Source organism: Vespa mandarinia, chromosome 12 (assembly GCF_050613455.1).
Source record: "Vespa mandarinia isolate Hongniang chromosome 12, ASM5061345v1, whole genome shotgun sequence".
Taxonomy (NCBI): Eukaryota; Metazoa; Arthropoda; class Insecta; order Hymenoptera; family Vespidae; genus Vespa; species Vespa mandarinia.
In genome coordinates, this window is record NC_140821.1 from 2,460,001 (window position 1) to 2,475,682 (window position 15,682).

General features: G+C 25.0%; 4 protein-coding genes and 1 long non-coding RNA gene across 6 annotated transcripts; 2 read left to right on the forward strand and 3 right to left on the reverse strand.

Moving 5' to 3' along the window:
• The first annotated feature begins 2,390 nt into the window (after positions 1-2,390).
• Positions 2,391-4,922, forward strand: LOC118449163 (protein obstructor-E). The gene is made up of 5 exons (XM_035883407.2): positions 2,391-2,531; positions 3,577-3,840; positions 4,037-4,231; positions 4,317-4,515; positions 4,639-4,922. The coding sequence occupies exons 1-5, from the start codon at positions 2,471-2,473 to the stop codon at positions 4,694-4,696; spliced, it is 777 nt and encodes a 258-aa protein (XP_035739300.1). The 5' UTR covers positions 2,391-2,470; the 3' UTR covers positions 4,697-4,922.
• A 480-nt stretch (positions 4,923-5,402) lies between these two features.
• LOC118449162 (solute carrier family 35 member H1) lies at positions 5,403-7,414 on the reverse strand. The gene is made up of 6 exons (XM_035883405.2): positions 7,211-7,414; positions 6,868-7,085; positions 6,726-6,798; positions 6,317-6,569; positions 5,966-6,141; positions 5,403-5,876 (listed from the first exon to the last, which is right to left on the reverse strand). Exons 1-6 carry the CDS (start codon positions 7,412-7,414, stop codon positions 5,526-5,528), a joined length of 1,275 nt encoding a protein of 424 aa, XP_035739298.1. The 3' UTR covers positions 5,403-5,525.
• Positions 7,415-8,147: 733 nt separating this feature from the next.
• Positions 8,148-8,512, forward strand: LOC146872636 (uncharacterized). The gene is made up of 2 exons (XR_014982812.1): positions 8,148-8,279; positions 8,362-8,512. It is a non-coding gene; the product is annotated as an uncharacterized LOC146872636 (long non-coding RNA).
• Positions 8,513-8,889: 377 nt separating this feature from the next.
• Positions 8,890-9,558, reverse strand: LOC146872637 (uncharacterized). Its single transcript, XM_085660566.1, has 3 exons — positions 9,485-9,558; positions 9,197-9,368; positions 8,890-9,117 (listed from the first exon to the last, which is right to left on the reverse strand). The coding sequence occupies exons 1-3, from the start codon at positions 9,556-9,558 to the stop codon at positions 8,890-8,892; spliced, it is 474 nt and encodes a 157-aa protein (XP_085516692.1).
• A 1,984-nt stretch (positions 9,559-11,542) lies between these two features.
• Positions 11,543-15,522, reverse strand: LOC118449243 (E3 ubiquitin-protein ligase RNF25). 2 transcript variants are annotated; one of them, XR_004840355.2, is made up of 7 exons: positions 15,361-15,522; positions 15,218-15,289; positions 14,730-14,970; positions 14,418-14,636; positions 14,028-14,339; positions 13,697-13,951; positions 11,543-13,625 (listed from the first exon to the last, which is right to left on the reverse strand). XR_004840355.2 is itself a non-coding variant. In XM_035883610.2 (6 exons), exons 1-6 carry the CDS (start codon positions 15,384-15,386, stop codon positions 13,784-13,786), a joined length of 1,038 nt encoding a protein of 345 aa, XP_035739503.2. In that variant the 5' UTR covers positions 15,387-15,522; the 3' UTR covers positions 11,545-13,783. The 2 variants fall into 2 exon arrangements, 1 of the variants encoding a protein (XP_035739503.2); XM_035883610.2 differs by having other exon boundaries at positions 11,545-13,951.
• Positions 15,523-15,682: the final 160 nt, after the last annotated feature.

Below are 15,682 nucleotides of genomic sequence, written 5' to 3' on the forward strand. Positions count from 1 at the left end.
CACATGATAAATTTGTCTCAAGGCTATTTTAGCTAGGATTTCAAATTCTTATCAAATTCTCTTTAAATAAGAAACAGCAAGAGGCCTATTGCAATAATTCAAAGATTAAGAGAAGAAAAAAAAAAGAAATAAAAACGCGATATATAGTATTTATTTTCCAAATTCTAAATTATTAAGTTCTTGCGTGTACAGAAAAAAAAAAAAAGAGAGAAAAACCAAACTCCTAATAACTACAAAATATATTTTCCTTCAACTTCTCTCACAAAAAACAGAAATAATATCTCGTTGAATTGATTACTAATATAAATTTACGTAATAAGAAAAATTTCATTTTCCCGTGATGAGTCGTTCAAAAAAAAAGAAAAAAAAAAAGGAGTTGAATTAATTAAAGAAAAATATTAGATATATATTTGTTTATACAATTCATCTCTTCCAAACTATTGACAGAATAATAATAATAATTATTATAATTAAATGTTACAGAAAAAAAGAGTTGAACAAAATATGTTATTATCACGCACGGTGACAAAGGAATATTTTTTTTTTTTTATTATTATTATTCTTTTTCCTTTTTTTAATCTTACAAGTGATACACAAACTTATTGAAACGATTGACTCCTTTGCTTTAACTCAAAACTAACATTTACAACAATTTATAATTAATTGATACATATATATAAATCATTGTGATATTTTAAATTACATAAATATTCCTATGCCACTTGAAATTAAATTATTTTTAAAAATAATCAATGAAAATAATAGAGAAACTGTACAATTTCTTTACTGTATTTATATGTAAATGTTTGCTTTACAAAAGAATTGTAAGAGAGAAAGCAAAAAAAGATGGAAAGATTGTTATTGTTTGCCTTTTCGTGTAAAGGAAAAGAAAAAAAAAAAGAATAAAAAAAAAGGACTATAAAAAGAAACTTCCATGAGTTTATCCGATATATTGTTTGTTTGAAAAAAAAGGAAAAACATAAAATCAAATGACTGATAGTATGAGGAAAAGGGCAGAGAATAAAAAGGACGTGCTATGTGCAATTGTTATAATTATGTTTTGGGGGCAATCGAGTGGAGGACATCCGGTTTATCTTCAAACAATACGTACATACGTGCGAGGAGAAGAAAATTTTCCATGTAATACACGCGCATGCGCGCATCCACATACATAACTGCGTTGTTTAATATTGATAAGGATTAAAAATAAAAAAAAAACTGATTATTCAGGAAATTAACTAATTGTCCATTGTCACTTCCTTGCACTACGTATTCATTATTAATGTCATTATTTTTTTCTTTTTTCATACGTTTTTCCATCGTATAAAAATAAATTATTTGTTTAAAAAATATCTCTCTCGTAAGCTAAATTGTCATCATTGATATATAAATTAATTTAGCCGGAGTTATCGTTTTTCTTTTTTTCTTTTTTACTTTTAATAACAAACAAAATTCACATGTTATAATAGAAATGTAATTAATTACAATAATAGAAACTAATTGATAACTCATTATTACGTATTCTTTTTTTTTTTTTAGCGACAAAAGTGAATCATACGTTAAATATCGAATTATTCTTGTTTATAAATTTAACTGAATTTAATTTAAAGAATAGAATTTTACGATTGTGTTAATTATAATTTTTATAAAGAAATTCATTTATTATAAAAAAGAAAAGAAAAAAAAAACCCAATTAAAAACTTACTATTTCTAACAACAAAATGGAATCACACGTGAACCGTAAAAGTATTTATTAATTAATCGAACTTAATAAAAAGAATAAAAATATATTATTACGTTAACTATAGTTATATAGTAAACTATCATTTGTTAAATGGCATTTCGCATTTGAACATCCGTTAAAGACCAACACGTGAAAGCGAACAAATGTCAAGGCTCTTTTTGATACATCAAGCATATAAAAATTCTCGAAGTTCGAAGAAAATTTTATATTACGTAATTTCCATCATATATTACGTAATACACCATATATATATATATTTCTTTTATCAGTATCATAAATCTATACTAACTTTATTTACAAACTATATTTTCTTTTCTTTTTATCAGTAACAAAAATCTGTGACTTCTACCTAATTTCATTTTCAAACTATTTGTTATTACAATATGTATATATTTTTTTTATATAATATAAAATATTTTTTCTTAAATATTTTTAACAAGTATAAAAATTAAAGTATTTAGAAATGTTTCTATAGTTTTACTGATAAATAATAAATTTGTTTGATTATATAATCATGATATTATTAAAATGTTTAAATTTATATTGATTTCTACAAATTAGATGGTATAAATTAGAGAAATAACAGGAGAATATGTGTCTTCTTCTCTCTCCTGTTTACTTTCGAGGACCGGTAAAGATGATAAAAGGCCGAGAAGAACACGGTAGAGTTCATAGTCGTTCTTTAGTAATCGTTAAGGAAAGTTCGCTTGCTTCGAAGAAGTTCCAATGGCCACGTATTCGATCATCCATTTGCTCATCGCCTACGGCTTTTTTGCCGTCGCACTATGTGAGTATATTTTATTGCGACGTATTCGAGAAAGTGAAAGATTCATTCGCGATAAATCACTATTGGAAGATGTAAGTGCTTTCTCTATATGAACTTATGATAGGGATGAACAACCTATCTTAGCCATTAAAAATATTTAATATAATTATTTCCTTATTCTTTTTTTTTCTACACATTTTATTCCTAATATTTTTCTTAATTTTATTTCTTTTCGACTTAGTTATACACTAATTGTTTAATAATAATAATAATAAATTAGCTTTAAATAATAATATCAGAATGTAAAATATGATTTTATAAAAGTGATTTATCAATAGAATTATTTATATAATAATTATATAAAAATATAATTATTATATAAATTATAAAATTATTATAAAAACAAATTAAAAATGGATGTTAAAAATATTTTAACTCACCAAAGTAATTTATATTATGCGATGAAGCCTGGAAGATTTCACCGGATAAATTCTCGCCTTTGACATTTCATAATATCTTTGAAAAAGCAGGAGTAAGACGAGATATTGCGTAAAGGATATGCATGTAATGCTAATGAATGCAGGTTTCTCGCGGAGGTCAAGCGTAATGCGAACTATCGAAATTCTTTGAACGTTTGAAGGTCGTACATGAAACATATACGTGAATATAATATATGAAGAAGATCGGTATCAGATTCGTTATAAATCGTCTAATACCCAGGCTCATATTACCAACAATGTATGACACATAAAATATACATACTACTTGATTAGAATGTTAGAAGTGATGATTATCTATATATCATAAATTTCTTTAAATTATATTAGGTGGACCGAAAAGTAATGTCGTTTCTGCGCATGTCGATATTTGATTGTGATTAAAAATAAAAACTTGTTAAAAATTTATTCGTTTGAATTTAATTTAAGAAAGCGACATTATTTTTCGGTTCCTCTAATATTATATAATAAAAACATATATATATATATATATATAAATATAATAAAAATATATATTTTATCTATGTTCAAATTACCTTAATTTTCTTTTTTCTATTTTCTTTGTGTAGGCATCAGCCAGTATCAAACACATTCAAAAACTCAACAATCAAATCATCTAGTAGCACCAACTAGACAAGTTTCGCAAGGATCATGTCCGGAAAAGAACGGACGTTTCGTAGTTCAATCTCAATGCGATGCATACATCGAATGTATCGACGGTGTTCCAGAAGAGAAACTTTGCCCTGAAGGCTTAGTTTTCAATCCTGACGCACGTTTCAATTATCCTTGCGGATATCCCATTGATGTTAATTGCGAAGGCAGACCAAACAGACGTGAGTAATACTATTCACTTTATTTTTCCTTTTAATTATTTCTTTGTATATGTATTCTCCTTCATATCTGAAAATTATATTATATGTTATTATAATTCTTTCATTTATATTATATTAATATTATATTATATTATATTCATTAATATTATATTAATTAATAAAAATAATATATAAATTTTCTATGAAACATTATTAGAGCCAGCACAACCAACTGAAGATTGTCCACATCAGTATGGATACTTCAAAGTTGGCGATCATCAAAATTGTGGACAATTTATGAATTGTGCCGATGGTAGAGGATATGTTTTTGATTGTCCCGAAGGATTAGCTTTTAATCCAGAATTATATCGATGTGATTGGCCTGATCAAGTACCAGATTGTGATGCCGAAGGTCAGTTAGAATGTCCATATTAAATTTTTGTACATTATCACTTGTTAGATAAATGTGTTTAATTATTTCTCAATAAATTCTATAGCTTTTCTTGGTTTTCGATGTCCGGAGGTCAAAGAAAGTTCATTTTTGGGTGGTGAAATAAAATTTTATCGTAGTACTCATGATTGTCAGCATTATTATATCTGCGTTAATGGACATCCACGTTTGCTAAACTGTGGCGAAGGAAATGCATTTAATGAACTTATTGATGCCTGTGATGCTGCAGAAAATGTTACTGGATGGTTAGTAATATAATTATTTCTAACTTATTATTCTTTTTTTTTCCTTTTACAATTTAATATCGTCTCTTTGATATTAATCATTCATAATATTAATATAATCTTATGATTATATTTCAATTACAGCGCTCCGGAAGCCACTAATTTAATCTCATCTAATATTCATCCAACAAGATTGTTCTGAAACTGAAAATTTATTTCGATCCTTTAAGCAGACTGTATTATACTTCGAACATTATGAAACGTTCAATTTAATGAACAATATTGAAATATAAATAGATCAAATTCAAGATACCTTAATGTAATACGAATGTATACTATAATAATGCAATATAATAATGTAAATATTTATTTTTAATCAATATAGAGATATATTTTTCTAATAGGTAATGTCTACTTGAAATACTGGATGTAGATCTGTGTATTATCAAAATATATTATATAGGAAATTATTAAGATTATGATTAATATGTCAGCATATATATGATGCTTTATACCAATGATCAATATCATTAATGTTCCATCTATTATAATTCTTATTATACAAAACATAAATACATGAAATAAATCTTCTTATATTTATAAATAGTCATTTATTGATAATTTACATTGTATGCTCTGACAGCGACTTGTTTCTCTTTATATAATATCAATGTTCTCATAGATTAATTATACTCTATTATTAAGAAATAATAAACTTTTTCATATTTCTTGCATTGTCTTTAAATAAATTATCTTATGGAATGATTTTATAACAATTTATTAATGCAATATTAACTTCAATAAAAAAACAGGAAGTATTAATAATTATATTATCATATCTGATTTAACTTAAAATTGTTATTAGATTTTAGTCTTTTTCTTTTTTTTTTTTTTATATATCTATATATAATAATTACGAAATATGCGTCGATTCTGCTTTTTCTTGCATGTGGAAAATTTGGTATATCAATTGCTAATTACTTAATTCCATGGAAGAAGAAAAATAAATATGATTTTTTTTTTATTTACATTCATTCCCTGCGTTGTAAAATATTTGATAATACTTGAGAAGAATTTTCTTTCATTTTAATATCGTCTTCCTCGTCCGAAGTAAAATCTGTAGTTAATAAATTAATTAAGGAACTAGATTTTTGTGTTAATAAGGGTAAATTCGCATCAATTCCATCTTCCTTTTTAGAGCTGTTACTTGGTAATGAATTATCACTTAGTTCTAAACTTTCAATCACCTTACTTCTATTAAGTAATACTTTTTGAATAACGTGAAGTATAATTCCGCCGAGGCACAATAACAGACCTACAAAATTTAGGCCACTTATATGATCACCTTTCCATTCGAAAGCTAATATCAATATGCATATTTCCTACAATATAAAATATGTTAATCGTTTGAAAAAAAAAATAGAACAGAAAAGATATACAATAAAAGTTTGATTCAATATTTATAATTTACCTTAAATATTCCTGTAACAGAAAGCGTTAGACTAGAGGTGTATGTGACAACTAAAAATTCTGTTATTTCCATAACAAATGCTAAAATTGCTCCAGAATTGACTGCAGCTACAGTTAACATAATTGGTTCAGAATTGTTCCAATTAATACTCTTAAGATTATTATACATTTCTGGACCTAAAATGAAATGTGCATTCAAATTTTTTAATAATAGATACTTTAAACTTCCAGAAGTTCCATTTTGTGAAAAATGATATTCTTAAAACTAAAATATTAGTGCAATATTATGATAATATTCGCATTCATAAAAAAATTACATAGCTCGTAATTAGTAGAACATGTTTTTTGTTACCCTCAAACCATAATGTAATAGGTATTACAGGTAGCAACATCCATGGTTGCATATAATAAATCATATCTATTGGATTTTGAAGACCCAATTTAGATTTTTGCATTATGACTTGAGCCATAGTCCATCTGAGACCACTTGAGAATGATGCCAAAAGACATAATATAAACCCAAGCACATGAAACTGAGTGGATTTATAAGTGAACATGAATAAGCCCCCTGATATTGTTGCTACTATGGCTATTAAAGACCATGACTGAAACAAATGCTCTAATAATTTGTTTTATTCGATAAAAAAATTGCATCGAATAAACATTTCTTACAAAATATTAGTTTGATTTTAATAATCTTGTCTAAAAATTTTTAGTAACTAAATTAAGATTTATCAAAAGAATGAAGAACAATTTCTTACCTTTTTTTCAAGTTTAAATATAAGAGAAAATCCAAGAATAAAAACTATGGTACTGGATTTTGTCATAGTGTATCTAGAATTTTTATTTTTATACATTTATAGTAGGATTTTAAAAATTAATTAAAAAGCTACTTATACTCACAGAGATATCGTAATTAATGCAATTGACCAATTTGATAGAGCGACATCAAATCCGCTAGCTATGCCTGGAGGTGCTAGTGAACATATTATACTTTGCCAAGTAAGTTTGACATGATATTGTGGTCCTTTGTAACATAATCTAATGCAACGTATTAATGCAGACAATGCAAATTTTACAATTAAATGACAGGTTACCGCTCCAAGAGGAAAATTGAAACCCTGAAATTATAATAATTAAAAAAAAAAAAAAAAAAAAAAAGAAGAAGAAGAGGAAGAATATTATTGCCCCTTCTTTTAAAATATTTACTATGTTCTTTGATAAGCATTTAAGAAATATCACTTACATATGTTTTGAAAAGCCATTTCTGATAAAAAGTAAGTCCTATAGATAAAACAAAATAAATAGAAATTATTAAAATTGTTTGTACGGCACCTATACAAGGTTCCTTTTTCGGTATATTTTGATAATCTTGTGTATTTTTAGAGGACAAATAATATAAAGTATCATCCTTCTTAACTATTTGATATTTAATACTTGACCTAGACATTTCTTTAAATCTGGTATAATCTATATAAAAAGTAGTATTGTATTAAAAACAATTTAATTAATAATTGATTTTTTAGAAAGTAAAAAATTTTAATATATTGACCTTGCAGTGTACTAACTACTGAACTTCTTATTTTTCCTTGTCACTTTTATGTTACCCCATAAATAATTGAAAGATACATAATATAATTTGTATACGTTAAGCTTTGCATCCAGTTTATCCAATAAATTTAATATCTTCTTTGCAGTATTTAAAATCTTCTTTTCAATACTTAACATTAAACATACTGCAAAAAAAGATAATTTATATTAAAATACAAATCACTGGCTAATAAAAAGAACATATTCATTATAATAGTTACAAAAATATATTAATTATAATAGACGGATAAACTTAATACAAAATATTTTAATTCCTAAAGTAAGAACTTATATCTGGGATTACTTTATTCAATTGTTTATCTTAATAATTTATATCAAAAGATTTATTGATAATCAATAATACAGAAAGAACAATATTCTTTACACTTTTATAAAATATTGCAACAAAATAAAAATCAATCAAATAAATACATGATTTTAATATATTATTTAAAAGCAATATTTGCAATTAAAATTATATTAATGTGTAAATACCTGGTATTTTTATATAAATTATAATTATGTATTACTTTGACCAAATAATTTTATGTACGACTTAATTGCCTTGATTCATGTTAAAATATACACACCAATCGTACTATTATCAAACCATACACTGCACAAGATATTCCATTCGTTATCACATTGAGTATATCCGATGACGATAATGTCCATATGCTATTTAAAGTACCACCGATTTATCCTGAAAACAAAGGAAAACATACGTAAGTGCACAAACACACATAAAAAACAATATTACATTGATTAGATATTTGATAAGAGCAAAATTAAAAAGTTTGATTTTAGGTTTATTCAATTTGACATATGTTCGTCAAGAAAAAAAGAAGAAATTCAGAAACATGAAGGAAATATTTTAAAAGATGAATTATCTAAGTTGGAAGAAAACTACCTTCTATCTAAGATGACAGAGAATAAAAATTTAACAAAGCCTTTATAACAGAAAAATTTTTAGGAAAGATAAGTATTGCTACCTCAGTGCCCTCTTCATTGATATCGAATGCCGTTTAAATTAAGCGCGCGAATTATAATAAAACATTCAAAATAAATATTAATTCCAATGATGCAAATATTATCGATAAATATTAAGTAATATCATTTTTATTAATATGATCGTGATATTTACATAAGCTTTAATACAATAATAATGTTAGAATTGACAGTATTATTTCATTACGATGTCATTTCAATAATAAAAAGATATACTGAGGCAGCATTTCAAATTATATTATTACATATTATCTCGATAAAATATTTTTCTCGATAGTAGTTTTTTTTCATGATTATTTTTTATGATAAGTGTTTTTTATAAAACTTTCAACATTTTCTACGATCAGACTTAATTGGCATTGGAAACTGTCCTGGATAACGAGATCTAATAAATTTTCCAGGTGGGCAAATTGGCCATGGGGTTACAAGACATTGTGGTTGACCTTGGCATTGAGTTAATGGACACGAGTCCTGAAGTCCATTTCTATGCAAACACATACATTTTGAATATAAAATTCCACCACGCATTTCAGGAAATTTTAAGTCTGTTATCCTCTAAAATAGATTTTTATATTTTTAAAAAATTACAATTGTTAATGTTTAAATTAATTCTACTTTTATAGTTTTTACTAACTGATGTTTTTCTGCAACCACTTTTTGAACTACTGTCTATATGTCTAATTTGTTTCTTGCTGTATTGACATTGACTTTTATCCTTAAAAATTGTCTTGTCAACAGGTATCATTATATATAATGGTTCTTGTTGCTTTTCTATTTTTTGTTTTAATAATTGCATTTTGTTGTGGCTATACAATAAATATATAATCATATAAAAAAAAAGAAAAAAAAAAAAAAGAAAAAGAAAAAAAAATTTAATACACAGTAAAAAATTATTTTTGGACATAACTTATCGTGAACTAACCATTCTAAAGCTTTCACTACAGCTTTCAAACCACAAATAACGTCAGCTGCGTCAATAGTTTGAGTTTCAGACATACTGATAATTTTGTATTATGTTGAACGGATTTAAAATTTGTTTATTTCATACTTAATAATTTTGTAATAAATTTAAATGTTGTTGGCCCAAACTTGTTGAATTTAAAGGAATATTAAAGAGTAAGTTACTACTAATAGTTTTGTTTTGTTTTTGAATATTAGTTGTTATGGGAATGTTAATTTCTTTTTCCTTTTTTTTTTCTTTTTTTTTTTTCATTCATTCTTTGTCATAATCTACGTGAAAATTTTATTAAGATAAAACATTATACATATTGTAAATAATAATTACCATAATACAATATTATAACGTGAATAGAAAAAAAAATTTTTTATTTCATTTCCGTATTTATAAGACAAATCAAAAAACAAATATAATTATATTACGTACGTATATAATATTGCAATAATTTATTTATAATCTATAGTTAAATTTAAAAATTTTTTACTATTTATTATATTTACTATTATTAAAAACATTATAAAAAAAAGATATAATAAGCTAAAAGATATATATATATATATATATATATATATATATATATATATATATATATATATATATATATATATATATATATAAGCTAATATACACGTATATTATGTATGTAATGATATACAGGGTTATAGTTTCATATATTCATATAGGATTATTGCTATATAAATACAGTAATTTCAAATAACGAAACTTTTAAGGGTGGCCAATATTGCATCAGAATTAACTAAAAACGTACTACACAAATATTGTTTATACTTCTATTATCATGAAATTTTATAAGTTCTATGCATGCATAATTACTAGATACACATGCAGTTATATACAAATGTTACCGAAATCTTTATAAAGTAAACATTTGAACATTATTACAAAATTCACTCAGATTCATAACTAATTAAACTAATTCTTGTTATAAAACATAGCAATACTTATGGCACTGTATATAACATGGGAGCGTTAATTTATTTTTTGCTGGATTATTTTTATTCATTTTTTATGTAATTTGTAAATTTTTTTATAATCGATTTTATTTAACTATGTTAGCATATAAATAAAATAGATTATATAAATTAGAATTGTATAATCAATAAATATGATTAAAATTTAAAATGTTTTTTTATAAATAAGGAATAGGTACTACTATATTCAACACTAACATGGAACATTAAACTTATTGTTGCATAAAATTAAAACTATACATACATATTTATTAACATTAAAAGTTCATTTGATCATTCTATTCATATCTATAATTAATAAAAAAAAAAAAAAAAAAGAATCAAGAAATAAAAATATAATATCTCCATTTGTACTCTCTAATATTGACTTTAATATATTATTTTTACATAGATTTTATTGAAATTATTTTGATTGCACAACTATAAAAATTACCGATATATTCATGCAAATATCAATTTGGGAATACATATTATATGCTATATATATTTAGTTTATAGCATTGTTATACTATTTTATAAGTTTTAAAGAATCTGTTAATAAGCATACTTTTATTAAATGTAAATCTTCATATTTTCATGCAAAATATGACACTAACGTATTGATGAAATACCACTGAATTGTGCGAACTGTTATATGAGAGAATGCAAATAATTTTTTATATTGTTTAAGGTAATAATACATAATTAAAAAAAGAAAATTACTTAATATTATCTAAAATATTAAATGATATTTAATGTAAAAAAATTTTTATCTTATAAAAAATTAAATAGTATTGTTTGTAAAATGTTTACAAATAAGGAACTGATCTTTATGTAAATATAAGTTATAAGGTTAAATATAAATCAAATAAAATAGAAAGTATAATCCTATAAATGATAACATTTAAAACATCATATATTTACTACAAATATTTAAAGTAAATATATGTAATTAGTTCTCAATTTCTAATTCTCCATATGAAATATTTACATTTACCATAATATTATAATAAAAACTAAATAATCATTTGAATCCGGATTTTGGCAGTACCAAGTAAATATTTATTAACAGTGTTTACCTATTTATTGCTTAATGTGTAATATCATTAATGAGGTGTAATTACTTAATCCTGTAATTTACACAAATTACCTTAAATTATGTTAAATAATTGAAGTTTAAAATAAAATAAAAAGGGTTTTATGTAATTGTAATTTAATAAAATTTAATAATAATTCTAACAAAATAATAATATCATGTCATACGCCGAAATTCGGATTCTAATATCCACAAATAATTGCAAAATATCACAGATAATTATAGTACAAAATAAAATAAAGTAAAAAAGAAAAAAAAAATAATAATAAAGCTGCATACTTTAAACAGATCTCAAAGTGGTCTAGAAAAAAAATGTTTTAAAATGAGGAATCGTATTAAAGATTTTAGAGAAAACAAAAAAAAATGTTTACATAAACATGGTTCTACAAATGTTTATTTTCTGATAAATAATGTGAATCCATGTTTATATAGACATTTTATTTTATATTTTCAAACACAATCGGTAAATTCGTTGATTTTATCTGCAACACCCTGTATATCAAATTAATTGATTTTTCTTTTTTTTTTTTTTCCTCTAAACTCGGCAGTCTTTGGTGTTTACAAATTGAAATAGTTGACAAATATAATTATACTGTATCATTATATTACATGTAGGAACAATGGCTACATAAGCCACAAATCCAGGATTTGAGAAACATTGTCGTACTAACAACATTTTACTTTGACTATCTACCAAAAAATTTTTATAGAATAATATATATATTTCCAAGTATTAAATACTTTAATATTATACTGCCCAGTACACAAGAACGCGTTAACATGATTACTGTGTTTAAGCTTTTGAACACTGAGATATTGAACACAACATTGCAAAGCGAAATAATGAAATTATAAAGAGAATTGTGAAATATATAGAATGGTTACTATGTTATTAGATAAAAGCTAAAATTTTTTTCTTTTTTCTTTTTCTTTTTTTTCTTTTTTTTTTTTCTTTTTTTTTTTAGTTAAAATTAAAACAAATATTTTAAAAGTGATGCAATTAGATCAGGTATCATGTCTATCACTCACATATTAATATTAAATAGACTCAACGGGCACATAGGCTAGACAAAATATTAAATAAAAAGATATTGATAAAGTTCTTCTTTCTATCAATAAAACATTTTTTATACCTATAATCAATTTAAAAAAATTCTATTCTCTATATTCTTTTGTTTTCGACACTTTTGTTTTCGACAGTCAATTCAAAATGACCATTATCAGTATTTTTGAAATTTAATATTTAAACTAACATAAAAAATACAACAATCATTGTAATGTAATTAATTATTTCATTAAAGAGGATAATATTTCTGATAGAAGACTGAAGTATATCATAATGTCTTTTCTAATTGAAAATTAATCAATGTTAATATGAAGTTCCTTTTTTAGCCTACTATTACCCTTTTGTAAGTATCACATTCATGTGGAAGAGATTAAAACTATTAACAACTTTTTCTCAATTTATATATGTTAAAGGAGTATCTACAATAGACAATGCCTTTATCCTGCATAAAACAAGAATAATATAAATACAAAGTTACAATGTTTACAGGAGCTTAGACGAATACGTTGATTTTGATATAACATAACTTAGATAATTTTAATTGATTTATGAACGAAAGTAATATATTTTACATTTGTATTTTTATATTAGCAAATTCCAAATATGAATATGTTCTCTTCTTCTTACAAAAGATATTACAGTCACTCTAATTAAATGAGTATAGCTCAACATATTACATTATAAATTAAGAACCACTTTGAAATGCTACTTTAAGATATATGCAGGGTACTAATATATCTGCTACTTTTAAGATAATTTCTAATTATAAAGCACCGTAAAAATATCTTTAACACAGTTCTCTTAATTAAGAATCTTTTCATAGTTGTTATAATTGCAGGAATGTAAAAATATGGAAACTGAATTAAAAAATCTGTACATTTGCAGTTTAAAGAGCACCATGGCTTCAGTCTATGTAGACAGTCCTTAGAACTTTCAACACATCCCATCTTATACACCAGTGCAATGGGAATACTGCTGAACAATAACACCTATAACTTTATCACACGAAGATAATTTAAAGTTAGATAATTACGGTATATTACATTTATGAATATGATTATGCTAACTGTATTATATACGCTTAGCAAAGTAAATGACCAGGCAGTTAATATTTTATCTCGAGCCCATTGTCATCTGGGAGTAGTTTCAGTATGCCTCATTTTATCAAATTGGCGTCGATAATGGGCACGGCCTCTACCTCTGTTACGGTGTCCATGATTATTATGTCCATGATTATTATGCCCATGATGATTGTGATGAAATTGTCGTGGTTGGTTTTGAGTATTATTTGAAGATTGCTATAAAAAGTCATCAAGTATCTAAACATAATGAAATTCAATGTTAAAGAATAATATTATAAATGAACTGATATACCACTTGAGTGACTGATTGCGTAGATTGATTTGCAAATGTGTTTAAGCTAGTGCTAGGTGGATTGAGTCTCTCTGTGGAAACAGCAGTATCATCTTCGGTTCTTAGCAACATTTTTACTCCTTCCGCTTCTAAATCAATGATACCACCCCTTTGTTGTTGTCTCAAGTATAATGCAGCCATTTGCTTTTGAAGCTCTTTTAACTCTGCGGTAACTGAAAAATCTGTGGCAGCTTCCACATCTATAGGAGGTGGAGCTGACCATAAACTTTCAACATCACAATGTATAGATTCCCGGCAAACAGGACAAATGGCCTAAATAAAAAATATCATTTACAAGCTCATTAAAAAGTATTATTTGCACGTACATTAAATATCTAAATTCTTTAATACCTGAAATTTATTAGTAGTATCTTGTTGCCATTGTGGTAGCTTCTCTTGCTCTTCTCTATAATAGCGTTCAGCTGCAGCAACATGTGCTGCTAAGCAATGAGAATGAAAGTAATGATAACATTCTGTTTTTGTAAATTCATCACCTTCTCGAAAGCCATATAAGCAAACAGCGCATTGATCTGTAGGTAAGTTGCTTCTTGTAAGATGTTCTCTAATCATCTGATATTATTATAATAAAATTAGTTATATTATTGACACACGTTACATAATTTTTATAAGATATAAGAGAATTACAAAATTTTTATGTTATACCTCAATTAACTCAAACATTACTGGCTGTCCAATAAAATCTTTACATTTAGCTTCAGCATCTGATTGCATTAACCTTACTGTATCTTCATCTAATCCTCTTGGATTTCTTAAGCTAATATTGGGAGATATATCCGGATAACCATAAGGTAATTGAACAACAAGTGTAACACAGACATATTGAGATTGTGAATCTTCTCCAGTTGAGGGAAATAATATAGTTTCAATATATTCTGGCTCTCCTCTATAAACCCAACAATTTATTAATGTATGTGTTTATGGGTTTAGTCAAAATATATAATAAAAGTTACAATGAGCAAACATATAATTATATTATAGTTATAACTTTATATATTATTGTGACATTGCTGTCATTAGCTCTTACAATTTTATTAAGGAATTGCAGCTTCTATTGTAAAATTAATGTAAAATTGCAAAATATTTCATTAGAAAATTTTAAATATCATAAAAAAAGTTTTTTTTTTTACTACCTGTCATTTTCTTTTATGCTTAGTTCGTCATCCAATAAAATTGCTTTTAAAGCTTCGATTTCATCCGTCACTCTGAAAGAAGGAATAATCAAATATAATATGATATTACGTACTTTCCAATTTATTCGACATTATCCTATTACCTTTCATCTACCATTGAATCTGACATTCTCCCGAAAACAAATATTTCTCACTCGTGTTTCTTTACTCTCCTTTTGACTGTCTCGGGTACCTTACAAACGTCAATCGGCATATCAATATCAGCAACTTAAAATTCTACTTCTATCGTACGACTATTACCAACTAGACTAAAGTAAAGAAAAATTTGTATGGACTTTGTTATTTAAATCTTTTCATAAAAGGATGTTTATTAGAAAATATATATTAGAGAATTTGCTATAGCAACATAAGAAAACTATATAATTAAATTCATTTTAATTGGAATGTATGCAATTTAAATAAAAG

Coding starts and splice junctions, on each gene's coding strand:
- LOC118449163 (XM_035883407.2), top strand. CDS start 2,471: ATGGCCACGTATTCGATCATCCATTTGCTCATCGCCTACGGCTTTTTT. Junction 2,532..3,576: donor CTTTTTTGCCGTCGCACTAT/GTGAGTATATTT, acceptor TTCTTTGTGTAG/GCATCAGCCAGTATCAAACA. Junction 4,516..4,638: donor GCAGAAAATGTTACTGGATG/GTTAGTAATATA, acceptor TTTCAATTACAG/CGCTCCGGAAGCCACTAATT.
- LOC118449162 (XM_035883405.2), bottom strand. CDS start 7,414: ATGTCTAGGTCAAGTATTAAATATCAAATAGTTAAGAAGGATGATACT. Junction 6,799..6,867: donor GCATTAATTACGATATCTCT/GTGAGTATAAGT, acceptor TAAAAATTCTAG/ATACACTATGACAAAATCCA. Junction 6,142..6,316: donor TATTACATTATGGTTTGAGG/GTAACAAAAAAC, acceptor ATTTCATTTTAG/GTCCAGAAATGTATAATAAT.
- LOC146872637 (XM_085660566.1), bottom strand. CDS start 9,558: ATGTCTGAAACTCAAACTATTGACGCAGCTGACGTTATTTGTGGTTTG. Junction 9,369..9,484: donor GTAGTGAAAGCTTTAGAATG/GTTAGTTCACGA, acceptor TTTATTGTATAG/CCACAACAAAATGCAATTAT. Junction 9,118..9,196: donor GTGGTTGCAGAAAAACATCA/GTTAGTAAAAAC, acceptor AATCTATTTTAG/AGGATAACAGACTTAAAATT.
- LOC118449243 (XM_035883610.2), bottom strand. CDS start 15,386: ATGTCAGATTCAATGGTAGATGAAAG. Junction 14,637..14,729: donor TAATGTTTGAGTTAATTGAG/GTATAACATAAA, acceptor TAATAATATCAG/ATGATTAGAGAACATCTTAC. Junction 13,952..14,027: donor CGCAATCAGTCACTCAAGTG/GTATATCAGTTC, acceptor GACTTTTTATAG/CAATCTTCAAATAATACTCA.